The following is a 26,450-nucleotide window of genomic DNA, read 5'->3' on the forward strand; positions in this document are numbered from 1 at the left end:
CTGCCTTGAGGTATGTGATGCAGAACGTACGTAGTATTGGATGTCCTCCACATTGCCAAAACTCGCGCCTCACCCCAGACCTACTAAACGAGAACCTGTGTTCTACGAGATCCCCAAGAGCTTCTTCTGTGCATTACAGAGGCATTGCCTTTGGGAGCAGCTGAAGCAGCTCCTGGTGAGGCTGCAGTGGGAGCCAGTGGGGTGTGGAATTGAGGGGAGCAGCAGCCCCTCCCAAAGAACCTTCCTCTCTTCTGGGTTCTGCCACTTTAGGACTGTGCATACATTTAGCTGTGTGAGGTCGTCTAGTGGAATCCGACTCAGTAGGCCATTCAGGAGACCCCATCCGAGATGCGAGTCCTCTGTGGAAGCACCCAGAGCCTCCTGGAGCACCCATGGCTCCACACATGTGTGTTCTTGGGAAATGTCATATGCTGGTCCTGCCGCATCTCTTCTTACTGAAGGTAGAAAATGCACACAAAAAGGATCTCAAATTTTACTTGTAGATTTATGCTTATCTTCAAAAGTAGTTTTTAGTTCTTAATTATAACTCTTTTGAATGTATAGTTCTGTCAGAAAGCATGCATCTAATCCCACCAAAGCAGATGGTCATTGGGGGTATCTCTTAGGCAAAGCATTTTTGAAATTAGCTTTTGCAGATTAGTACTTTGAAAGAGTCAACTTTTATAACATTTGTCCAGTCTGACTTGGTGACTAAACAAAGCGTGTTTGGACTAACACGCAGACAGTATAGCATAAACTGTTGTACCAAGACCTGCCATTTCTAAGCCCTCATAACTGTTTATTTTCTTATTTTTAGGGTGAATCTGTAAAATATTTCCTGGATAACTTGGATAAACTCGGAGTACCGGTAAGCTTTAAAACAATGTTTATGTTTATTGATACATGAAAGAAGTAATTAGGATATTGTTTTTATTTGGGGTCATCATGTTATGCAATTTAGGAAAGCTGTGTATTCAGTTGCCTTCTCCTTTTTCCCGTGGTAACTTAATCATCCACTTTAAAGATGATGAGATGCTGAAAGTATTGACTTGGTTTCTTTCTTTTTTTTTAACATGAAAGATTTGTGCTTGAAAATGAGATTGCACATTAGCTATTATTTTTCATTGTCATTGGGGTTTTTGTAAGCAGAAATGGAACCAGGTTGATTTCTCAGCCTTTCAGTAAATGCCATTTTCCAGTTCAGGACTCCTTTATATTCAGGTTTGGGAGTGGGATGAGGTCTATTCCAAGTCCCACTGAAGACACCAAGGTAGGAGAAAAAGTCATCCTGTTATTTTTGGAGTATTCCCAGAGCTGGCGACTCAGCTGGCTAGGGCCTGCTCTGACTTCCCTGTACCTGTGACAGGCAGAGAGCGCCACTGTCCTCTGTATTGGACAAGGGCCCAGGAGTTTGTTGGAATTAAGATTTTTACTGCTTAGTAAATGTTTGGAAACTTGCCCTAGAGGTATTTGTTAGTCACTAAGTTTCGTGTTGTTCCATTTGCTTCCTCTTAAAGTAGACTTCAGTAATAGATGTTAACAATGTCTTAAGGGTTCTTTGAGATTTTTTACTTTAACACAAAATTAACCTTGTTCTGAGTAGGAAAGTTGCATACTGACACACGTAGGACATATGGGACCATACCTTCTTTTTTCCCCTAGCATGTTGTATTAGGGTTCTCCAAAGAAAAAGAACCGGTAGAATGAATACATATGTATAGAGATTTATCAGCTTAGCTCACAGGATAGAGTCCGAGTAGTCCAACAATGGCTGCACCACACTGGAGAGGCTGAGAATCCGTAATTGCTCAGTCCATGAGGCTGGATTTCTCAGTAGTCCCAATCTGGCCCTGAAGATCTGACGAATTCCAAAAGATCAGCTAGTCTTCAGTCTATAGCAGCAGGATGAACTCACTAGCAAGAGAGAAGGCAAGCAGCAAGAAGCCAGGCCTTTTATACGGGCTGCCATCAGAAGGTAACACCCACATTTAGGGTGTGTCTTCCAACTTCAGATGATCCAGTCAAGGAGATTTCTTTCATTTCAGTTAATCCCAGATCAGTCAAGTTGACACCCAGGATTAGCCATCACACATGTTCATTTTCACGTTTTCCTTTTATTTTTCTAAATTTAATTTGTTAGCTGGATGTAGTCATACACATCTGGAATTCTAGCACTCAGCTGAGGCAAGAGGATCACAAGTTAAGGACAGCCTAGGCTATGCACCAAGACCCTCTGTCAAAAAAGCAAAATAATTACAAACTTTGAATTGTATTTGTTTACTTTTAAATGATTATGTTTTTAGCTACTTTTTTCCTAAATATAAGTATCTCCCAGAATTTGAGTTCTTCATAACTTACTTTTTCACACATAATACTAATGTAGTTGGAGAAAAGCTTTATATGAATAATCAATCTCAATCCCTCTTCCCCTCTAACCCCCTCCCTCAATATCTCTCTCAGAGTAGAGGGGAGCAGTTTGGAGGTTGACATTGTGTGTCTCCTCAGTTGCTTTGCACCTGTTTTTTTGAGAGACGGGTCTCTCCTGAACCTGGAGTGCTAGACTGATCAGCAAGCCCCAGGGGTCTCCACCTCTTCTGCTCTGGGATGACAGGTGATACTCTGTTGTACCAGGTTTCTAATCATGGAAGCTGGGGATCTGAACTCGGGTCCTCAGCTTATGTGCTAGCACTTAACTGGCTGAGCCCTCAGCCATCTCCCTGATAATGTTTTAAAGAGTTCTTTCTTATCTGAACAGGGCTGATTTGACCTGCTTTTCTCCATTTATTTTTTCAGATAGATCTTCTCCAAGCACACCCTTCATGTAGATCGTCTCCTTTTTATTGTTACTGTTTTTGTTTTTTGAGGCAAGGTCTCTTGTTGCTCAGACTAGGCTTGAACTTGCTATGTAGCTGAAGGTGACCTTGAACTCCTGATCCTCCCCCCTCTACCTCCCTGGAGCTGGGATTGCAGGCATGGATACCACGCCTGGCATTTTCCTCATAACTGTTGGTACCAGCCCTTGCTTCTTCATTGCATGTATTGTAGTTAATTATGTTTATCTTTTACTCATTCTTTCCATAAGGACCAGGACTTCCCATGTTGATTGTGAAGAGTTAAGTCCCTGATGTCTAGTGGCAGTGCCTAGCATGAAATAGACACTCAGCAAATAGTTTGTGAATGAATAGTCTAGGCTAACACCATCCAATTTATCGTACGTAGTTGCTTACACTTTTGCCAAGACTAATATTTCAAGCCCTACCTAGAGTGGAAAGGAAAAGAGTTATATAACCAGCATATAATTGAGAAGGAGAGTAAACCTGGGTGTGCTGCATTTTTATTGCCCATTTTGCGCACTTTGGACAAGTCACAGAATCATATTTGCTGGTCTCTTACTGAAGCTATCAAAACTGCTGTGTGTTGAGCCCTGAGGCATCTGGGAACTAAAATAGCGCCATGGCCAAGGACAGGTCTTTGCAACCAGAGTGCTGTGTTCCCGTCCCAGCTCATCACACACTACATGTGTGTGACTGTAAGCATTTCTAAAAGATAGGGTTTTTCATGCATAACATGAGCATAGTAAGAGCTCCTAAACTTATGAGACCTTCCGAGAAGTAGCCTGGCCGGTATAGCAATGCAGTAAGTGCCCTAGAATTGCTTTCTGTCTGTTGATCCCTATGTTTAAGTCACTCAGTCAGACAACAGAACTAATTAAGCGAAGTAGAACATGATTCAGTGATACTGATCATGAAGATAATTAGTTCACAAACTAAGGAAAAGGTGGAACTAGCACACAAGAGTACATGAACTTGAACTGGCCCAAAGGGTGGGCTAGATTTGGATACTGAGTTAAGTGGCCCATCTCCACAGGAGACCGCTGAGTGTGTCCGGTTTTAGGAGATGCATCTCTCTGATGAAGGATACATGATGTTTTTGCTCTAGTCTCTAAAAATCATTTCCAGCAGGTGGAGGCTTCAGTTTGTATCCATTGCCTTTACCTGTGCTGTGGTGCAGTGCAGACAGATAAGCAGTGATTTGGGGGTGAATCTTTGCGTAGGACTCCAGATTTGAGGCATGGTGGGGAGCTTGAACAATGTAGAACAGCCTGATAACTACAGGAAACAGGATTAAGAAGGGCCCAAAAGCGGTCAGAGTCTGGGTCTCATGCTGTGAGGAGCCCCATCAATCAGTTCTGGAGTCATGGTGTAAGCAGATTTGTTGGAGAGTCTTAGAGTGACCAGAAGATGGGTCCAAGGGATGTGAGCCATTAAGGCCAAGAAATTTGTAAAGAGATGACAGTGCATGCTTGAGAGGATAAAAAATGAGGAGAGGAAAGGGAGGATGTAACAAAGATTCAGAGAGATGGCAGGGCTTCATCCAGAACAGATACAGTACAGAGTCATGTGACAGATGGGGAGACTTAGAGAAGTGAGGGTTCTTGATGGAGCAAGAAGTGGAAGGAAAGTATACCAGCTGGAGTCAGAGGACTTGGTTAGGAAGCAAACAGAGCTTGTTACTGAGTGTGTGTGCCTGCTCATGAATAGAGTTTCAAGTGTAAATGACTGGTGACCATCTAAAAACACTGAACTACAAGACTGCCTGGGCATTCCGGCTTCCTTGAGTTCCCTCTTGAGCAACAGCAGTGGTGGCAACGAGACCATCGTGGGAGTAAGAACAGCAAACACAGACTATGCCAGACTTGATTCTTCAGCACTTAGCTGCCTTAAATCCTTAGAGCCACCTTCCAAATTCCATCCCTTCTATGCATGTAAGAGAACTGAGGTGCAGAGAGATTAATTGACTTGTACAAGGTCTCACAGGTAGTCTGGCCAGCAGGCTTCAGATTTATACTCTTAATCAATGTGCTCAGCACCTGATCCCATTGTCATGAAATCTGTGCTTCATGTGGATTCCAGCTTCCTAAGTATTGAGTGTTAGTCCTAATGATTGCAGTAGAAAACTTCCCCCAAAGCTCTGGGTGGGCGTTTCTGAAGCAAGCGGCACAGACATACTCTGTTTAACTGGCACTGCCTTCTGAAGTGGGCTAGTGTCAGAGTCATCTAAAAGTTTGACTTCATAATCTCATCACTGATTACTTTCATTGCAGGAAATAGTTCAAATGAAGAAGAAAATGGTGTCGGGGGGGGAGTTTTATTTTATAGTATTTCTGCTAATTGTAGTAAAAATTTGGAAACAGCTCAGATGACCACCAGCAGGGAATGTTAATGCAACTTAGGGCAGTGTCAGCACATGGAACAGCCCACAGTGCAAATGTCATACAAAAGTCTGGAGGTAGGCTAAAAATTCTACGTGTATGCTGACAGTCAGCAAAAAAGATGTGTGGGTCAACAAAGGCTAGAAGAAAACTTGGAAAAGCTAACGCTTTTATTGAAGCTCTGAGCTTGTTTAATGAATGAATGTGGATTAGCAGTAACTAAAATATGCCTGATTTTTAAAATTCTCACTGTTGGAGTAAGTCTGGACAGATGGTACGTACTTGCAATGCTAGCAGTTAGGAGACAAAGGCAGGGCAAATGAACTCCAGGCACCACTTTGAGGAGATGGCTACTTGTGCTGTGCTGAGATTTCAGAAATCACCTTACACCACTTGGTTAGGGGGACCCCGCAGGCAGCATGTGAATGACAGCCTTCCATCCTGCCTTGACTTCTAAACATGGTGACCATGATGATGAGGATTAATCTTCCCATTCACATGTTGCTGCAAAGCTATGTCAGTATCGTGGAAAAGTACTAGACTGGGAAAGAAGAGCCAGTTGCCATGTTAAGGAAGCGTGCCTTTGGATGTAGCTGCAGCTGCATTTTGCTCAAGATCTTAGAGCTTCACCGCTCACCAGGTCAGGAAAGCCAGACATAGTCTATGGCACATGCCTGGAATCCTAGCACTTCAGAGGCTAAGGCAGGAGAATCACAAGCTGGAGGCCACCAGGACAACACAGCAAAACTTCGCCCAGAAAAAAATAAAACAGAAAAACTAGATGTAGCGATTATACCTATAATACAAGCACTTGGGAGGCAGAGGCAGGGGGATCATCACAAGCTCAGTGCCAGCCTGGTCTGTAGAGCTCTGTAGTGAGTCTCTGTTTTAAGCACAGTAAAGTTCAGGAAGAGCTAACTTGATCTTTGCAGTGACACTGGTCCAATGCAGATAGGCCAGGTGTGATTACTTACTGTTCACAAGCAGAGATGTTGATGCTCAGAGTGAGGTGGGTGTGTGTTTGTTTGTTTGTTTGTTTGTTTGTTTGAAACAAGGTCTCCTTATAGCCCCAGCTGTCCTGGAACTAGCTATGTAGACCAAGCTGGCCTTGATCTCACAGAGATCTGCCTGTCTCTGCCTTCTGAGTGCTGGGATCCCTAGTGCACCACCACACCTGGCTCAGAATAAGTTCTTAAGTCAATAAATGTTAGAGTTTGAACATGGCTACTTGAACTGTATCCTTGAAGCAAACCTAGTTCAGGGCCCAAGTTCTATGTGAGTAATTAGTAATTAGTACTAGAGAGAGTGCTTTCCACATGGAATGGATAGAGCAGTAGTGATAGCTTGGGGCTAGTTCGAGGTCATCAAGGAGGGGTGTGTGGACAATAACGGAGCATTTAGGATGAATGGGAGAGTTGAATAGCACCAGACATGGAAGGTGGATCTCTTGTTGTTGCATCACTTCTGATCCTCCTGGGTTTGTTTTTAAGATTTTATTTTTTAAATTTTTATTACTTAACGTGTATGAGTGTTTTGCCTACATGTTTTATGTATGTACACCTGTGTTATGCAAAGGTCAGAAGAGGGCATCAGATCCCCTGGAACTGAAGTTATAGACAGTTGTTAGCCATCATGTGGCTGCTGGGACTCGAACCCAGGTCCTCTGCAAGAGCAGCCAGTGCTCTTAACCACTGAGCTATCTCTCCAGTCCCTGATCCTCTTGTTTTTAATAGAGTGAGGAACAGTATGAGCCATGTGGGCAGCAGACCTAGAAGTAGGTACTAGAGGGCTGTACAGGCAGGTATGATGGCTGGTAGCTGAGCATGCTGTTCAAGTGGGAGTATTATACCAGGTGTGAAGCCAGATACCTGGAATCCGAGCACTTGGGAGGCTGAGGCAGGAGATCTGGAGTTTTGAGACCAGCTTGGGCTGCTAATGAGATTGTCTTTTTTAAAAAAAAAATCATATAATTTGCACATCCATTTATTGGGCCAGTTAATAGTCCTTCAGAAATCCCAGTTACTGTCTCTGGATTCCTCAGTATGATCCCTTTTTCTCTTTCAGGATTACATTCCCTCACAGCAAGATATTCTGCTTGCCAGAAGACCCACCAAAGGCATCCACGAGTATGACTTTGAAATTAAAAATGTTCCTTTCAAAATGGTTGATGTAGGTGGTCAGAGGTCAGAGCGGAAACGATGGTTTGAGTGCTTTGACAGTGTGACGTCAATACTTTTCCTTGTTTCCTCAAGTGAGTTTGACCAGGTGCTCATGGAGGATCGACTGACCAATCGCCTTACAGAGTCTCTGAACATTTTTGAAACAATTGTCAATAACCGGGTTTTCAGCAATGTCTCTATAATCCTCTTCTTAAACAAGACAGACTTGCTTGAGGAGAAAGTGCAAATTGTGAGCATCAAAGACTATTTCCTAGAATTTGAAGGGGATCCACACTGCTTAAGAGACGTCCAAAAATTTCTGGTGGAATGTTTCCGGAACAAACGCCGGGACCAGCAGCAGAAGCCCTTATACCACCACTTCACCACTGCAATCAACACGGAGAACATCCGCCTGGTTTTCCGTGATGTGAAAGATACTATTCTTCACGACAACCTCAAACAGCTCATGCTCCAGTGATGTACAGAAGACTTGCATTCAGTACCTTCTTGTGTTTTTCTTTTCCGTTTGTCTTGTTTTTGAAAATAGCAGTTTACAACAGCAATTAGAAAAATCTCGGTTCTGTGTTCAGGTCCTTGAAGTTCTAGCCCTTCTGCAGCCTTTGGTTTGTGGCCGGAAGCTGCTGACTAGTACATTGCCAATATCTTTGGAATTCAGACTTTGACCGGCTTCACCTCAGCTTCCGGTCAAGTCTAGTTGTGACTTCCTGGCCAGCCTCCCACTAGGTGTATTTCAGGCTTTGAGTTCTACTTTCACCGTGTCCTCCTGCAGTGCCAAGTATCGGTAGAATCCTTGAGTACCTGTAGGGATGTGGTTAGGAGCATCCAGCTCTGAGGCAGGGCTGAGAGGGCCTTACAGAGCATGGCCGGCTTGGCTTAAGGGATCCCTGTTCTGAAGGGGCTGTTACAGAAGGTCTAATCTAAGGACAGCGTTTAGATTACAGAGGGGGTTAGCCTTTCTGTTTGTAATTGCTTACACACAGCAGTGGTTTTGTTTTCAGTTTCTTTAGTTTCTGAAGGTGATGTTCTTAGTGTTGAAGTTTACAGTAAGGATTTCAGTCTGATGCTATTGCATTCACAAATGGTACCAGGGAGCAAAGGACAAGCAGACGTTTCATATAGTGTTGTTCAAAAGTAACCAGTGAAATACAATTTGCCCTTTTTCTGTTTAAGTATCAGTAACTTAATGTGCCATATTGAAACACTCTGGCCACACCCACTAGAAAGGGCAGGTACCTTGGTAACAGAGAGAAATATACTTGTTCCAGAATGCTGTGTTGGAATTTTTGGTTCTGTCTCAGTTGGTTTCGTGCCTTATTGGAAGAAATCACTGTTGAATATTCTTTCTTTTGCTCTCTGTCCCAGTCTCAGCACAGCTGAACTGTGGCATTTAAGGGGTTCTTTTGTTATCCAAAGCTTGCCAAAGTCAATATTTTCCTGTGAAACTATTCAAGAAGGTGTTCTTTGAGTACCCTGCTCATTCTTAGTGTCTCCGTAGGTGCAGTATACATGTGTTTGTTCAGTCACTGCTTATGAGATGCCAGCTTTATTGAGGCAGCTTTAGATGTGTTAATATGACTAAGGATAAGTAATCTCTTGGTTCAGATTTGGAAGATTGCCTTTGCCCCACCTCTCCTGTACCACTTAACCTTGCCTTTTGCTCCCCCCGCCCCTTTGGTCTTTTTGCTTTTTGACTTTTTGAGACAGGGTCTCCCTACAGCCCCAGCTGGCCTGGAATTCTGTGTAGACCAGGCTGGCCTGGATCTCAGAGATCCACCTGCCTCTGCTTCTGCCTCTTGAGTGCTGGGATTAAAGCCATGTACCACCATGCCTGGCACACAGTACTTTCTAAATTAAACCAGGCCCCATGAAGTAGCTTTGTAATTGAGTCATTGGTAATTTGTCATTGTGAACCAGCAAAGTAACTGGTTTGAAATACTAAAATGCTGCTTTGTGGGGTATTGGCAATGTTCAAATTGGCTTGTGAAAGTTTGCAAAGCCTGACAGCATCGCTGCCTTTCCTGGAAATTGCAATGAGACTGATACCTGTCACTTTACTGTAGAGCTAACTGTTCTCAGGTAATAAATTGGTCCTTGAAAGATTGATCAACTTTGTTGATCAGACAGCCTTTCCCAGTTAGTTGCTTTTGGTCCTTGCCATTGGGTGTGAGAGCTGGGCCTTGCAATGTACGCACCAGGGGCTTGTTCCTGGTGTACCTGACTTGTCTTGGATTTGAAATCTTATTGTCACTGTGTTTGTAAATTCCATTCTTTTCTTGCCTTGGTGATACATGTGCTTAAGACATGTAGTCCAACAACACAGTGCAGGCATTGTTAGTATACTTCATGTAATAATTCTCCATCTAGTGCTTTTTGCCAAAAATAAATGCAGTAATTCATAGGGTTGGCATAACTCTAGTACTGATGAACATCTGAACATGTGCACAGTGGCATTTGGTTTGTTTCACAGAAACTTAGTTTTAGGGTTGGCCAAGACTAACTCCTGTGACAGCAAGTCAGTTACCTCTAGAAAGTAGATGGGCTTAGAAGGTTATACTAAAGCTCTGGATAGGAACCATACGTACTGCCTGACAGAGCAGAAATTGCTGGGTTTCTCTGTTTCGGCCATTACCAAGAAATGATAAAAATCCAACTAGGTACAGTATCATTTGGGGCATTTGCAACTTCCTTCTGAAGCACATAATATATCAAAACCAACATTCTTTTTAAAATAAAATCTAGAATGTTTTCAAGCGGTAAATACTTTACACAGGATTGTCTTAGACAGTCAAGAAACTGTCATGCTGCATTCTTAAAACCATTTGAAAGGAGTCGTGCACCAGCATCATGAAAGCCAGCCCCTCTTTTGAATGGAAATATCAGTGTGAAGAGGGAAATGAAATTTAGTCAGTTGACTTGAAAGGTGCTCCTAACTCACTCACTGTGCTGACTTCCCCCATCCCTTGAAGCTGAAGCTCTATGATGTGTTAGAGTTTCCAAATCTTGGGTTATCATTTGGAATGCAATGTCTTCTGTTTCTGATCTGAATGCCTTCTCACACAGCTAAAGAAATAATCACACAAGTGTCTTGGTTGACTTTGAAGTTTTTAATATTTTACAGTTGCCTTATAAATGAAAGAACACCATAAATTTAGACCTTAATTTTTTTTTAATGGGAAAAGGGCTTTGTCATATGTTTTCTTAAGATCTAATACAAGGCACGCCCCTTAAATATTTTTAATAGTCTGAATCATTGCTTTCTGACAAATACTGTATTACGTTGATGTCTCCATTTCAGTTTTATTATCTAGGGAGAGTGCTGGGTAGCCAGGGAGAAGCTGCAGACAAGGCGGCCTGGCGGGAGGAGTCTGGGGTTGCTCTCCTTTTGAGGCATTGGTAGATACCACACTGGGAGGGTCTGCTGGTGAATCTATCCAGTCAGGACTGTTTAGGGAAATCCTTGTTCATTTGATGACAGTGGTTGGTTTAAAGAAGGAAGCAAGACCATGTTAGTACCAGAAGTGATGAGACCTGTTGGTTTAACAAAAATCATGTGCCCTGTAATTCAGTCTTAACTTTCATTGTGTTTCCAAAAAGTTGTATCTTCTATTTGATGAAATGTGTTCCTCAACATTAGTATACATACCGGTTATGCCTTATTTATATGAAGAATAAAATTACCAAGTTATGCTGTTATATCTTGAAATGCAAATCACTATTTGAAAAACCCTCAAATTGGTGCTTTCATTATTTAATGATACATTTAGGCAAAACCCCAAACAAGCCATTTGAAAGAAGAGTCTCAGTTGCAGTTTGTAGCTAGTTATCTGTGTGAGAAGCTAAGTGTCGTTGTTAACATGAGCTTCCTGTTTGAATCCATGCATCATGCCTGTAAACCCTAGTCCAACATTTGTAACAAATTCCCAAATAAATCTAGAGAAAGTCACTCTGCTACCTTTTTATTTCTTTTAGTTTTCTTTGAAGAATAAAGTTTTGCGTGTCCTCTTCATTTAGGAATCTGACTTAGGACTGGTTGTATCATTTCTTACTGAAATTTCAGCTTGTTAAATTCCAGGAGAAATGGGTGACATGTCCTTTGTTTTGTGCTGCTTGAATAAAAGCTGTGTTCTCTTTCCTCTCTCTCTTCCTTTTTTCTTTCTTTCTTCCTTTCTTTTTTTAAGAACTAGGATACAGATTGGCTTTTCAGTCTAGAAAACATGAGGGCAGAGGTGGCAGGACTGTGCACATAGCTCCGTGTTCCAAGTAAAGCACATGGTGCCTGTTTTCTCATGGTACGAAGGTAGGACTTAGTTTACGCTGGAGACTGAAAATTTAAAGCCAACTATTGGCTTTTCATTTGCCAACAAGTAGATGCCAGGCCTTGCCTGGCAGGGGGTTAGAGTCATCAGAGCAGCATTTGTACACTAGTATTCTTCCACATGCAGGAATACAGATCAGCATTTACATCTCCATGCTCACCCCTTGTGACACTCAGGTCGAGCCATCTTGTTTCAAGTTTCAGAGCTTGTACTGAACATTGCTTTTTATTTGTGTGTTTCTGAGACGGTTTCCCTTTGTGCCCCAGGCTGGTTTTGAATCTGAGATCCCCTGCTCAGCCCTTCTGAGTGCAGAGATTACAAGTGTATGCTACCACACCCACTAGAAGATTGGGTTTTTTTGTTGGTGTTTTGAAAGCATAAAGTTATGACATGACATTATTTTGTGGTGGTAAAGTGATTTTTGTAGGCCATGCTTTGTTAATAGTGTTGGGAATTTACAAATGGATTGAAGCCTGCTGGGACCCATAAAGCATAAATTTTCAGTGACTGGCCTTGATGGAGATAACTGCTTACTTGGTATGTAATTCTGATTAGTATTTACAAATACATTGCCAAAGTGATGCCTGTTTGATGAAGGGAGGAAGGAGTTAATGTGTTTTTAAGTACTTGAAAGCAGATTCGCAAAATGTTCTAGATGACTTTACTCTCCTGAGTGAGAGCTCACTTGGCACAGTAGGCCTTATCAGATGTATGCAACAACCTCACAGATGGTGTACCCAACAAAACACGATTTGTATTACTCTGTATAAAAGTATTTGTGGCTTAGGATTTTTTTTTAACATCTTTTTATAACCTTCCAGGAACTAAGCACATTATCTGATATTGTTGTAAATTTTTTTTTTTATTTTTGTCAGTGCTTTAGTTCGAGAGTAGCAGTAAATTATTTCTACAGGAGGTCTAAAAGTGGAATGAATGGTTTGATTTTATAAAATAAGTTGCTATTAAGGCTTTTTACTTTTGTACATATTTTGCAAAATTTGTCTTTTGCTATTAATATTTGCTTTGTAAAAATTACTGACATTTAATAAACATTTCTAAATGATTTGACACTATGATGTTATTTTAATGTAGAGTGAAACAGATCATGTGTTTAAAGTTTGAAAGCAGAAGTTACACACGGGGACACACACACATACACACACAGAAATAATTTCAGCAGCTCTCCAACTTTGCATCATCTAAACTTTCTTAACAAAAGATAGAGATGTAGCCTTCCACAGGAGTTCTCAGGCCAGTATCATGTTTTGAAACCGAAAGAGGACAGGGGAAGCTCTCTTCTCTGCTGGACCCCTGGGAAGGCCTCTGGGCTAGGCTCATCCAACTGGCACAGGACTGCTCTTAGGCCTGTTGGATTTGAACCAGTATTTTCAAAACTAACCAGCACATCACCACTTCAGCCCTTCCAGTAAACCTTATTTTAGAACACGGGGGGAAAAATTAAGATAGGATTCCTAGCACTCCATCCCAAAACCATAACAGTTTCCCCGGTTCACATCTGGCATTAGTTTGGTACATTTGTCATACTAATGAACAGATGAGCTGAACTTGCAGCTCACAACTATAGTCCCAGGTCTTGGAGGGCTGAAACGACTGACTGAAGTTCGAGGCTAACCTAACTACATAGAGTTCAGAGCCACTCAACCCTGTCTTAAAAGGAGTGGATACTGATGGCATGGTTATTAACTAACACTCATACTCTTCTTTACAGCCCCCCCCCCATTTCTGCTGTTCTGGAGTTGCACGATCCCACATTACATTCACTTGTCACGTCTCCTTCAGTAGCTCTTGGTTGCTGCAGACTTGACTTGTTCCTCAGCCTTTCTTGTTTTGGTAACACCACAAGTAACGGTTCTGAGGAATACTGGTCGGGGGTTTTGTATTCTCTTGGAATTTGATTTTTTTTTTCCTCATGATTAGACAGCATTATGATTTTTAGAAGCTCAGAAGTTTTGTTTTGTTTGGGGGTGGTTTTTTGAGACAGGGTCTCACTGTGTAGCCTTGGCTGGCCTCAAACTGCATCTGCCTCTTGAATGCTGGGATTTCAGGTGTTGTGGCTAGAAGTATCTTTGTTGTTGTATATTCCTAACAAACTACGAAAATAGATTGCCAACCCAGAAGCCATAGTAGACAGAAATGACCATTCTCTGCCTAGGGAGATGGCTTGGTCAGTAAAGCATGAGAACGCAGGTGTGGATCCCGGGCATGGCAATGGGCATCTGTAACCCCAGGACTGGAGACAGGTGGATCCCAGGAGCTCATTAGCCAGCTAGCCTGGCTTAATGAATGAGCATCAAGTTTAGTGAGAGACCTTATCTCAAAGGTGGAGTGAGCGAGGAAGGACACCTGACCTCTGACCTCTGTGTGCACACACATACACAAACTGGCATGCACACCTGTACACGCCCATGCTAACAAGTACATACACAAACCACATTCAACACACACAAATACCATTTTCATTAAATCATACCAAGTACACTTTATAGTCATCACTCACCCTTTTATAACTTGAGCTAAATTAGCTATCAAGTAACTTTTCTTGAGAGACAGTCTCGCTATGTAGCCCAAGCTGGTCTTGAACTCCTGCTTCAGCCTCCTGAATGTTGGGATTACAAGTGTGAGCCACACGCTGAAGCTTTTATTTGCATGTGTATATGTGCAAGTCTGTGCACAGGCCCAGTGTTGATGCCAGGTTGTCTTCCTTAATGGTCTGCACCTCACTCGTTGAGTGGGTTCTCTAGGCTGGACACAGCTGATGAAGCTAGCCAGCTTGCTCCTGATCCACGGCTGAATGCTGAAATGACTAACGGCTGCCATGGGTTCTGGGGATCTGTACCCTAGTCCACAGGCTTGCATTGCAGTCGCTTTGCCCATGGAGCTGTCTTCCCAGCCCTGCGTCTTTTCTCATCTGACGTTTACTGAGAGTTCTGCAGGTACTTTTCTCTCCCAAACAGAACATGGGTTTCCCTCACAACTGGAATTGCCAGGCCAGTGTGATAAATGTATACTGGGAATGTGTAGCTCCTAGGCCAGTTGACTCAAGCCTCTGGCAAATAAAAGTCCTTTCTAGGGCCTCACCTTTCACATGAAAAAAATTTTAAGTTTTAAATTTTATGCGTATGAGTGTTTTGCCTCCATGTATGTAAGTGTATCCATGTCAGGAAATGCCTGTGGAGGCCAGAGGAGGGTGTTGGATCCCCTGGAACTGGAGTTACAGATGGTTGTTAACCACCATGTGGGTGCTGGGAATTGAATCCAGGTCCTCTGCAAGAGCAACCAGTGCTCACAATGGCTGAGCCATCTCTCCAGCCCTCACTTTTCACATGAAATTTAACTGTGGCTCTTGCAATAAAATAAAGTATAAAAATAAAACAAAATACAAATTTGGACTTTGTATGTAAATATGGGAAAATGTATGATTTTTGAAGACAAGTCCTTAAAGACTTTCTGTAAGAGATATAAAATGTTTGGAAATTGAAACTAATTTGAACATTGGAATTCCCCTAAAAACAAAAAACTGAAAAAATAAAGCTTGGGCTGAGAGATGGCTCCATGGGTAAAGTGCTTGCAGCACAAGTACACTGACCTGTGTCAGATCCCCAGGCCCCACTGTATGCAGTGGTGCACTTCTGTAACCCAGTTGTTTCAGGGGAGGAGACGGGCAGGTCCAGGAAGGTCACTGGCCAGCCAGCCTAGTCAAAACAGCAAGTTCCAGGTTCAGTGAAACTCTGTCCTGAAAAATAAGGTGGAGAGTGATGGAAAAAGACAGCTGACAGCCACCTTGGCCTCCACAGGCACCTCATCACACATAAACTAAAACATTTCTTATGCTACAGTTGGAACAAATAGAAATAGCTAACTCCCAAACTCTGTCTAGAAAAGGGTTTGGGCACAGTTGGGGTTCACTGACAGGGCCATGCTGGCATAAGATGGACTAGGGACCTGTTTGATTTCCCGCAGTGTGGGTTGTTGGGAGAGAAAAGAGACCTTTTATAAGTCTGGGAATGCAAGAAATCCAAGGTTTGTTTACAGGTGAAACCAAAGGCTTGTACTGTTGACCTGGGAAATGAGGGAAATCCTCCAAACACTGAATTACCTTAGGCAGTATTCTAAAGTGTATGCTATAGTTTTCTCGGAAACTCATGTGGTGGGGGTTGGGGGCTTGAAATCCAGTACTGCTGGAGAAAGCTGAATGCCGCACAACTATGTTTTTCAAGAGCTCTTTTCTTTGTAGTATACCAAATGGGAGGACCTCCACCGGGGTACACACGCGTGCACTCACAAACACACAAATCTTTTTGAAATGAAAATTTCAAGCATGCACAGAACAGTCTACTAGGCCTGTGCATACTGCTCAGCTTCAACAATAACTCACAATGAAAGCTGGGCATGGTGGCACATGCCTGCAATCTCAGCACTTGGGAGGCTGAGGCAGGAGGATTGCCAGGAATAAGGAAAGCCTGGGCTACATAGTGAGTTCCAGCCCAGCCAGAGCTACATAGCAAGATGCTGTGTCATAAAAGCAAAACAACGGAAAACACAATAGCTGTTCCCTCCCTGTTTGCACCTCCTCCTACTTTACTCTAGATTATCTTGAAGCAAATCCCAGACATTGTATCAGATAATTATCATGGATATTTTTCAGTATTTATCTCTTTCTTAGTTTCTTAGTTTTAAAACCTTTTTGATATCTGACGTTTTAAAAATGATGATTCGATTCAGATCCTGCATTTTACAGACTGTGACGCTGAGAATTCAGGAGGAAGTGACTGTCCCATGTCAGACTGAATGTGGTGACTTCAAACGCCTTTTTATTTCTCTCAGTCCAAGGGTAGGTTTCGTGGTTCTTCAGACTGGACCAGCTGAGCTCTCTGTGACCCAAGATCTCTGGTCAGCTGAGGGCTTGGCTGGGAGCCAGAGGTTGAGGTCGGCCTTGTGGGGCTGGTGCTTGAGACCTTAGTTCTCATCTTTCACAGGCTGGCTTGTTCTGACGAAATATAATGTGTTGGCTTTAGGTTCCAGGCAGAGCAGAGCTGAGGCCCTAACATACAGGCAACTCGCAGGCCTCAGCTTGTATTGTATGCGTTTAGAAGTTCTATTGGGGCTGGGGAGATTGCTCAGTGGGTAAAGTGCTTACTGTGCAATTGTGAAGACCAGAGACACACATACTGAGTGGTCATGGTGGCCTGCCCATAATCCTAGCTCAGGAGGCAGAGATGGGATCCCTGGAGCAAGCTGGCTAGACTAGCTGAATCATTGAGTGCTGGGTTCAAGTGAGAGACCCAGATACAGAAGGTGAAATGAAATTGAGGAAGACACCTGATGCCAGCCTGACCTCCACAGGCTCACATGGAAACACACACACACACACACACACACACACACACACACACACGGGAAAAAAAAAAAAAAGTCTAATTGCCAGTTGACAAACTGAGATTCTTATTTTTTTTTCTGAGATAGAGTCTAAGTATGTACAAGCTGGCCTTGAACTCACCATCTAGCCTACGCTAGGCTCAAACTCATGATCTCCCTGTCTCAGCATCCTGAGTGTCAGGATTACAGCTGTTAGCCTCCCTACCCTGCTTCACCGATGAAGATTCTTTATTTGCTTTTGCTTTTTTGAGACACGGTTTCATGTAGCCCAGGTTGGCCTTGAACTCATTGAATTGCCAAGGATGACTCTGAACTCCTGATTCTCCCATCTCACCTCCCAAGTGCTGGGATTACAGGCATGTGCCACCACACCCCAGTTGCCAACTGAGATTCTTTATTAAAAATTTTTTTTTACACTTTTATTTTATGTGTGTGCATGGGTCTGTATGTGTGCATTCACATGTGCATATGGAGCTCAGAGGACAACTTGTGGGAATCGGTTCTTTCCTTCCACCATGTGGATCCCGGGGATTGAACTCAGATTGCCAGGCTTGGCAGTAGGCACCTCTGCCCACTGAGCCATCTCACCACCCCAAGATTCTTGTTTCGTTTTATTTTGAGACAGAGTTTCACTGTGTAGCCCTGGCTAGCCTGGAACTTGCTGTGTAAACCAGGCTGGGTTCAAACTCACAGAGATCTGCTTGCCTCTGCCTCCTGAATGCTGGGATTGAAGGCATATACCACCACTCCCAGCCTGTTCCTGAGATTCTTCATGGGAACATTTTCATCCTACCACAAATGATTCTTTCGTTTCGTGTTCTGCCACAGTCAAGCCCAAAGCTAACACTAGCCAGTCATCTTGATTAGAGTTCATCTCTGTTTTCACAACCCTAAAGTGCCTGAGAAGGATAAACCTTAAAAGGTAAATCAGTTCCCCAGGCTCAAATGTCAGAGGAGCGATATGCTTTGAGCCAAGAAAACAGTCTTCCTATTAGGGTCATTGGATGTCACCGGACGTCCAGCAGCAGTATAGGGCTTGTGTCCAAGGATGCTCTCATGATTGTTTACAAAAGCCAGCTCAAGACCATGAGGGAGCTGGGCGCCAGGATGGACATTTGGCTACCAGAATGCAGGCTTTTATTCCCTGAAAGTTGATACTTGCTTTATCATGGTCCTCAAATAACCAAGATTTGTGTAGTAATGTCTCAACAAGAATTTGGGCTTTCAGTGGGTCATGGTGACTCATGCCCATATTCTCAGCATTCAGAACACTAAGGCAGGAGGATTGCAACAAATTCAAGGCCAACCTGGGCCACATAGTGATTCAAATCCAGCTTGAAGTTTATACCAAGACCCTTTCTTTTTTTTTTAAAAAAAAAGGGGGGCGGTTGGTGAGATAGCTTAGCAGATAAAGGTCCTCACTGTTAAGCCTGATGACCTGAGTTCAATCTCTGGGGACCCACATGGTAGAAATAGAGAACCAACTCCTGAAAGTTGTCTTTTGACCTACACACATGCGCCATGGCACACTTGTGCTGACACACACACACACACACACACACACACAAAAACAAAAAGAATTTGAGCTTTCAGTAAGCACATAGAAAGATGGTCAGCCTCATTAGCCATCAGGGCTATGCAAATTCAAATTAGAAACCACTTCCTCCCTACTAGGATGACTAGAATAAAAAGCTTGGGCAGTAAGCATTGGCAAGGATGTAGAGAAATTAGAATCTAACATACTTCTGGTGAGGTTGGGAAATGGTATACCCCTTCGAAAAACAGTTTGGTAGATATTTAAAATATTTCAGTTACCATTTATTTGGCTTGGGTCATTCTAATCCTAAATGTAGACCCCCCAAAATGAAAATTGTTTGGTTGGTTGGGTTTTTGAGGCAGGGTCTCACCATTTAGCATTGTCTGGCCTAGAACTTTCTATGTAGACCAGGCTGGCCTCAAACTCACAGAGATCCACCTACCTCTTATCTCCCAAGCGCTCAGATTAAAGGCATATGCCTAGCTTCCATAAAAAACTGCATGAATGTTTGCAACAGCATGATCTATAATAGTCAAAAAGTGCTAGTAACTTAAATGTTCAACCACTGAATGGATAAATAAAGCATGGTATATCCACGTAGTGGATTCTATTCAGTAATGGAAGGAAATGAAGTCAGAGATGCTGTAACAGGGATGAAACTTGAAAACATGCTAAGTTAACAAAGCCAATCACAAAATGATTTTATTTCTATGAAATGACCAGAATATGCACGCACAAGGGCACAGAACATAGATTCATGGCTGCTGACCAATATTCTGGTCTTCCAACTCCCAACAGAATGGTCCACTAGGCTGTTTGTGGTATTCTAGGACTCTCTACTCTTAGCTCTAAACTTCTGTTCTAGTTTGTTTTCAATTGCTGTGACAAAACACTCTGACCAATACCAACTTGGGGAGGAAAAGGTTTATTTCATCTTGCGTCTTCTGGGTTGCAGTTCATCACTTAGGGAGCTCAAGGTAGGAACTCAGGGTAGGAACCTGGAGGCAGGAGCTGGAGCACAGGCCATGGAGGAACGCTGCTTAGTGGCTTGCTCCTCTGGCCCCTGCTCAACTTGCTTTCTTATACAACATAGGCCCACCTGCCCTTGGGTGGCACCACCCACAGTGGGCTGGGTCCTCCCACATCACTCAACAATCAAGAAGATGCCACACAGATATGGCCATGGACCAGTCCAATGGAGGCAATTTACCACTTGAGGCTCCCTCCACCCAGGTGTGTCAAGTTGACGACTAAAGCTATCCAGCACAACTTCCACATCCCTTCCATAAGCCAGTTCCAAAGGCCTAGAAAATATATGGTCAAGTTTATCACAGCAGTGGCCACACACTTCTTGGTGCCAATTTCAGTGTTAATTATTTTTCTCATCACCATGACCAAATACCTAACAAGAGGCAACTTTAGGGAGGAAAGGTTTGCTTTGGCTCACCACTTAAGGGCGTGCAGTTCATCATGGTAGGGAGAGGCCTGGTGACTAGGGCAGCTGGTGATTCTGGCCACAGGAACATGAAGCTGATTGGTTACATCTCAGCAGACCGGGAAGCAGAGAAAGGGGGATGCCAGGGCTCCCAGACATTGATTATTGAGAGAGGGTGGGGGGGAGGGAGGGAGGGAGAGAGAGAGAGAGAGAGAGAGAGAGAGAGAGAGAGAGAGAGAGAGAATTTTTCAATATTTCTCATGCTGGTCTGAAATTCACCAGGCTGGCCTTAAGCTTTGGATCCTTTCGCCTTTGATTCCTCAGTACTAGGATTACAGTAGGCCTGTGGTGCCTGAATTTTGAGTTTTCCTTAAATGCCTTGTCACCATCTTTGTATTATCTTTACTATGCATCCCGTCTCCCTGGGCTCCCTCTCACAGGATACCTGCGTCAACCAGCCAGGATTATCTTGCCCGTCTCAAGCCTTTACCTTACCACATCTGCAGAAGACCCCCTCTTCTTTTTATATATGATAATATCTATAGGTCCTAGGGATTAGGGCATGGGCATCTATGGTAACGGGTCTTTCCTTGCCCCTCACATCTAGCTATGGAGCGAATGCCCCATTGACTATGTTTTGTGCCACTACTGCCCGTTGCCCATCTGCTATGGAGACCTATCTTCGTGTCTCCAAAGTTCCCTAACATCAAACCCATCATCTTCCCCCTCATAGCTCAGCGATCTGTACTTCCTATTTTTGTGGGACAGCCACATCATTTTCTCCATCACCCTTCTCAGGGCTATCTTTGACCTTGCAGGCTCCTTCCTTTCCCTGACTCCACCCGCCACCCTTCACATGAGTCACCAGATCTCAGCCTGACAGTCTCTGAGCAGAAGGGAAACTTCTCATTTCCCTTCCTCACGTCCCAGGGATAGAGCAAAGCCCTAGCGAGAGGCAGCTACATGCTCTGGCTGCTCAGCAGCTTAATGGCAAGACAGGCAAAGCCCCTGTAACCCACTCCTACCACAGCCACCCATGCAGCTGACTGAGGATGCTGCTGCCTGCATCCTTAGCTCCATCTCTGCTGCCCCCTTCCCAGCCCTGCCCTGAGATCCTCTCCTTCAACCCTGCACCCACTGCAAACCCTGGAGAAACAGCTTCAGTATCTCCTCATGACCACAAGGCAAGGCCACCCAGAGAGTAAACTTTTATTGAGCATCATTCTGCCCTGGCCTGGCGCTCATGTTTGTCACCTGCCTCAACTCAAGCCCTCCGTGTCCATCGCAGCTGGATTTCTGCATCTTCAGGATACTGTCCTCAGGGTGTGGAACACTCTGCCCTTCCTGTCCCCTTGAAACCTGTGCAGTCTACACAGCACAGTGTCTGACCCTACCTGTGAGACCTGCCTTGTCTCCTGGCCAGGCTCTGCATCCTTGTGGGCCCCCTTTGTGGCCCTCAGTGCTCTACGGCAGGTGACAAGTCCTGCACTCTGCCCAAGGTTGACTGCGGGGAAGATGGAAGGAAGCCCAGACAGCTGCCTGTTACTTCCTGGGGTGTGTAGGAAGACCACCTCCACCCTCCCTCTTGTCCCGCCTTCCACTCTACCTCCCACCCTCTTAAACACAGCTCTGTGGATCAGCAAGATGGCTCAGCAGCTAAAAGTGTTGTCCCACAGGCCTCATGGCCCAAGTTTGATCCCTGGAACCCATGTAAAGGTGAAAAGAGAGAACAGATTGACCACAAAGTTTTTCTCTGACCTCCATAAGAACACTGTGACACACGCTCCCCTTACCCCTCCCCATAATAAGAGTAAGTAAAATAGTTTTGTGGTTTTTTGTGGTTTTTTTTTTTTTTTTTGGTCTTTTTGAGACAGGGTCTCCCACTAGCCCCAGCTGGCCTTGAACTCACAGAGATCTGCCTGCCTCTGCCTCCCAAGTGCTGGGATTAAAGGCGTGCACCACCACACACAGCAATAAAATAAAGTTTTAAAAACTTTCAATACAGCTTTTAAAATCAATTCTCTTGGGCTGGTGAGGTGACTCAGCAAGTGAAGGCACCTCCCACCAAGCCTGAGGGCCTGATCAATCCCTGGAACTCACATGGAAGAAGAGGCCTGACCCAGAAGGTTATCCTCTGACCTCCACATGGACACACACACCAGCCCCCACACATAAAATAAATACATAAATATACAAAGAAAATGTAAATAAGTAAATAAAACCAGCTCTCCATGATAGGGGAAGCCCCGCTGTGACTGAACATAGGAGCTGTCCCTTGCCAAGGGCTGTACCGAGCAAGAGCTGAAAGACCCTGCCGGTGCCTGTCACCAACTCCCATCCCAGCATTTTGAACACTAGGTCCTCACAGGGGAGTTCCTGCTCTCAGTTCCCAAGAGCAGGTGTTCCACCAATGTTTAAACAGGGCGTGCCCTTTCTCTTGACCTTGAGAAACCTGACTGGCCAGGCAGCACTGATTCCTGACATTTTTTATGGGCATTTTGCTTTTCCTGTGAGTAGGTTTCATTACCTGTTACCATCCTGCAAGTAAGTGGCTTAGAAACAACCCAAATGTGATGCTGGGCCTGGTAGTACACACCTGTAATCATCACGCAAGCATCACAAGTTCAAGGTCAGCTTGGCCCGCATAGTGAGTTCCAGGCCAACTGTGGCTACAGGGAGACCCTGTCTCAAAAAGACAAAAAACAAAAACAAAACAAAACCCAAGATGGGCATGGTGGCACATACCTTTAATCCCAGCACTTGGGAGGAGGGCTGAGGCCAGCCTGGTCTACAAAGCACATTCCAAGCCAGCTGGGGCTGCCGGGAGACCCTGTCTCTAAAAGGGGGGGGGGGGGCAAACAAACTCACATGAGAGGTTTGGAACCTCCAGTATGTGCATGTGCATGCACGGCACCACATTGCTGTAGGGTATGACTGGTTCGGCTCAGGATTCTGGAGTGACTGAATCTGTTGAGTAAGGGTCCCCATCTGGCTGAATTCCTTGTTTTTCCACAAGGAATCTCAGAACCTCTTCCTCTCCACACTGCCTCTTCAACATGATTGGCAGACAGTTATAGGGTAAATCAGGCTCCTCAAAATCCCAATGCAGAATCCATTAACTTTTTTTTTTTCAAACAAGGTCTATGTAGCCCAGGCTGGCCTTGAGCTAGCTGTGTAGCAGAGGATGACTTTTGATTCTCCTGCCTCTACCTCCCGAGCACTGTGGTTTCAGATGTGCACTGCTGTGCCCAGCTTTATGCGGTTCTGGGGATCGAACCCAGGGCTTCATGCTTGCTAGGCAAACACTCTACCAAGCCACACCTTCAGCTCCCTACCAGGCTTTCTTAAAGTATAACTGAAGAGCTGATGCAGTTGCTTCTGTCATTCTCTATAGTTTTAAGCAGACTGGAGTATAAGAAAAGTGTATTTACAGAAGCAATTCTAATTTTCTCTTGTAACATATCTTAAAAATGTGCCTGCCAATCAGAGGCTGGTCAACAACAGATATGGGGGAGTCAAACAGACAAACAGATCTGGGAATGCCAGCTTCCGGGGCTGAGTAAGCTCAGACCAGAATCTTTTTTGAAAATTTATGTGTATGTCTATATCATGCACTCTCCTCTCAAGGCTCAGAGATCATTGCAGAAGAGGGATTAGAAAGATTATGAGAGCCAGAGGTGGTGGGTGAGTACAAGGAAACGCACAGGGTACCACAGGGTAGTTGCACATAGGAACCCACAGTGCTTGTGACAGCATGCACAAGACCTGTGGAAACACAAGCCAGACAGGGCCCAGCATGGAGGGAGGACAAGAGCCCCAGCCCGAGCTGAGGATCTCTTGGCAACTGACAGCTGCTGGGAGAGGGAGAGACAGTTTTCTTTACTGGTGTGTCTCCTTGTATATTGACCAGACTCCAAGGGACAGACCCACACCCACGAGCATTTTGGAAGCACAGATTAGATTTGATAGGCCTTTGAAAAAAAAAAAAAGACAAAAGTCTGAGAGGAGGGGTTATTAAGATGGGGGTGGAGAGGGAGTAGGAGATCTGAGTATGATCAAAATATATGAAATAATCAATAAAGACATTTTAAAAAATTTGTGTCTGTGTCAGTATCTGTATCTGTGTGAGTGTATGCCACATGTAAGTGGGTGCTCATGGAAGCCAGAAATGGGATTCCCCTGGAGCTGTAGTTATAGGTGGTTGTGAGCTGTCCCACATAGGTGCTGGGAACTGAACTCAGGTCCTCTGGAAGAGCAGCAAACGCTCTTGACTGCTGAGCCATTTCTCCGGCTCGGACCAGAGTCTTGCTCCCATCCAGTTGCTACCATAGACTTCCATTGACTGGTGGTATACACAGCAAGCATCATGACTCACTGTAAAGACTGGGAGTCCCAGGTCAGGTACCAGCAGGGCTGCGTTCTGAGGAAGGCCCTCTTCCTCTGCTAGAGGCCAGCTTCCTGCTGTGTTGTTACACAGGGAAGAAAGGGAAAGAGAAAGTACTGAGCTTGCGTGCTGGGGCCGTGAGCGTCATCAACTAACCCCACATGGACCCAGAATGCTTGTTGCAATTTGACTTCCCATGTCTCCTGTGAGGGAAAGTAATGATCTACAAATATATGTTGCATTCAGCCCTGTGTGTGTGTGTGTGTGTGTGTGTGTGTGTGTGTGTGTGTGTGTATGTGTGTGCGCGCCTGTGTGAGACAATCCATCAGATGGCATTGTAGTCTAACACTTTTTTTTTCTGTGAGCTTTGGTAATTAAGATGAGGTTAGGCCATTCTTTCTGTGGTGGGTCACTCTTGGTGACATCCAACGTCACTAAGTTAGTTTAATGTCCACAGATATACTTTGTTTTCCTGCATCTCTGTTACAGCAAGTGGCATAACCCACTTCTTTAGGGTATAAGTGCACAGTAAGGCTACACAACACTTACTGAATGCTTCCTTGATCAGATGCAATCCCTTTAACAGCCTTCCATTTCAGAGATAAAGAAATAGATTTGCCCTGGTCCACATAGCCAGGAAGGGGCACAGTGGAGACTTCACCTTGACCATAGAAGCAACTCGAAATATTAACACACACCTTGACAGTTCAGAAAACGAGTTCAAGAAGACTCCAGATAAGAAATCTAAATATCAGGGAGGAAGCAGTATTTCCCTTAGGATGAAAGTGATGCCATTACCTCCCTCCCACCCAGAGCCATGAATAAAAAACCTAATCGGACCCAAAACTACTTTATAGCCATGGCTGCCCACGTGAAACAGAATGTTCGTGAGTTTGCATTTGGGAGAGGGTGGAAGTTATCTGAATTACCATTGAAAATATTTTCCCTGTGTTGCAGGCCAGACCCAGAATCAACAGAGGTATGTGTGTAAAGTATAAAATGAAGAGATCTAAATAGGAGCAGATGTGAGGGAAAGAGATGCAGGGAAGCCAAGGGAGGTTATTTTTACTGCCTGTTTGAGAAGCCAGGGTCTGTGTTGTAAGTGAAAACTCCGTGAGTGCATTTGTTTCATTCAAATACATGTGTCTCAGCTCATTCCCAGGGGCATCCCAGGCCTGGAGGGTTAAACCACCCTACTGACTCAGTCAACAGGCCATTTTGTTAGACATCCTTTCTATAATTAGAACTGGTGACCCATGTGTCCAGCCACGAGGATATATCACAAGCGCCTGTCGCCAGTGCTGGTTTCTTAGCCAAAAAAAGAACCTGTTGAACATCAGAGCTTTGGGGTTTTGCCTCTGGAGTTGTGTCATGCTGTTCTGCCGTTCAGAGTTGGTCCTTCTGATTGATTTACATGGGTGTGAGGTACTGTTCCCAGGTCTTACTGATTTACACAGGTGTGAGGTGCTGGCCAAAATCTTACTGATTTCTCTCTATAACCCTCTGGGGCAGGGGTTTTTATTGTCCTTATTTGGAAATAAAGTCACCGAGTGGCCAGGAGATAAAATAGCTTGTTTATGATGAGCCACTGAGGAAACAGAAGGGCCTCAACTTGAGCCCAAGTCCACTGCTCACATTCCATGTTCTGTCCACTGAGATGCTGAGGCCTGAGTTTCAGGAATACTGTGAAGCAGGTTGGTTTAGTCCCTTTGGAGCCCCAACCCAACAAAACCACACTGAGCCTGTATCTCACTCCCTCAGGGCCCCTGCAGGTGCCTGGTTGACTGGCTGGGAGCCTGAGGACAACAGTGACCCAGAAAATCCAAAGAACAGTCACAGAAGTTACCAATGGAATGTGTGGTTTCAGATGGTAGGGCAAATTGTGCCAACAAAGGACCCAGGCTTTGTTGTGACTTTGTGCATTGGGTACCTGCTCTTCCCTCATCTGAGGCTGCCCTGTACCAGTCTGTAGTCTTCCAAGCTCCAACC

The 26,450-nt window shown here is 44.3% G+C and overlaps 1 protein-coding gene across 1 annotated transcript in view; it reads left to right on the plus strand.

The window, feature by feature from the left end:
• Window positions 1–12,771, plus strand: part of Gna13 (G protein subunit alpha 13) — a 49,590-nt gene extending 36,819 nt beyond the window's left edge. Inside the window, exons 3-4 of the mRNA XM_008843207.3 lie at window positions 818–868; window positions 7,277–12,771. Coding sequence (XP_008841429.1) covers window positions 818–868; window positions 7,277–7,849 — 624 coding nt within the window. The 3' untranslated portion in view covers window positions 7,850–12,771. The remainder of the gene's footprint in view (window positions 1–817; window positions 869–7,276) is intronic.
• The last annotated feature ends 13,679 nt before the right edge of the window (window positions 12,772–26,450 follow it).

The sequence above is a fragment of the Nannospalax galili genome, unplaced genomic scaffold (genome assembly GCF_000622305.1).
Source record: "Nannospalax galili isolate Female #2095 unplaced genomic scaffold, S.galili_v1.0 scaffold781, whole genome shotgun sequence".
Lineage (NCBI taxonomy): Eukaryota > Metazoa > Chordata > Mammalia > Rodentia > Spalacidae > Nannospalax > Nannospalax galili.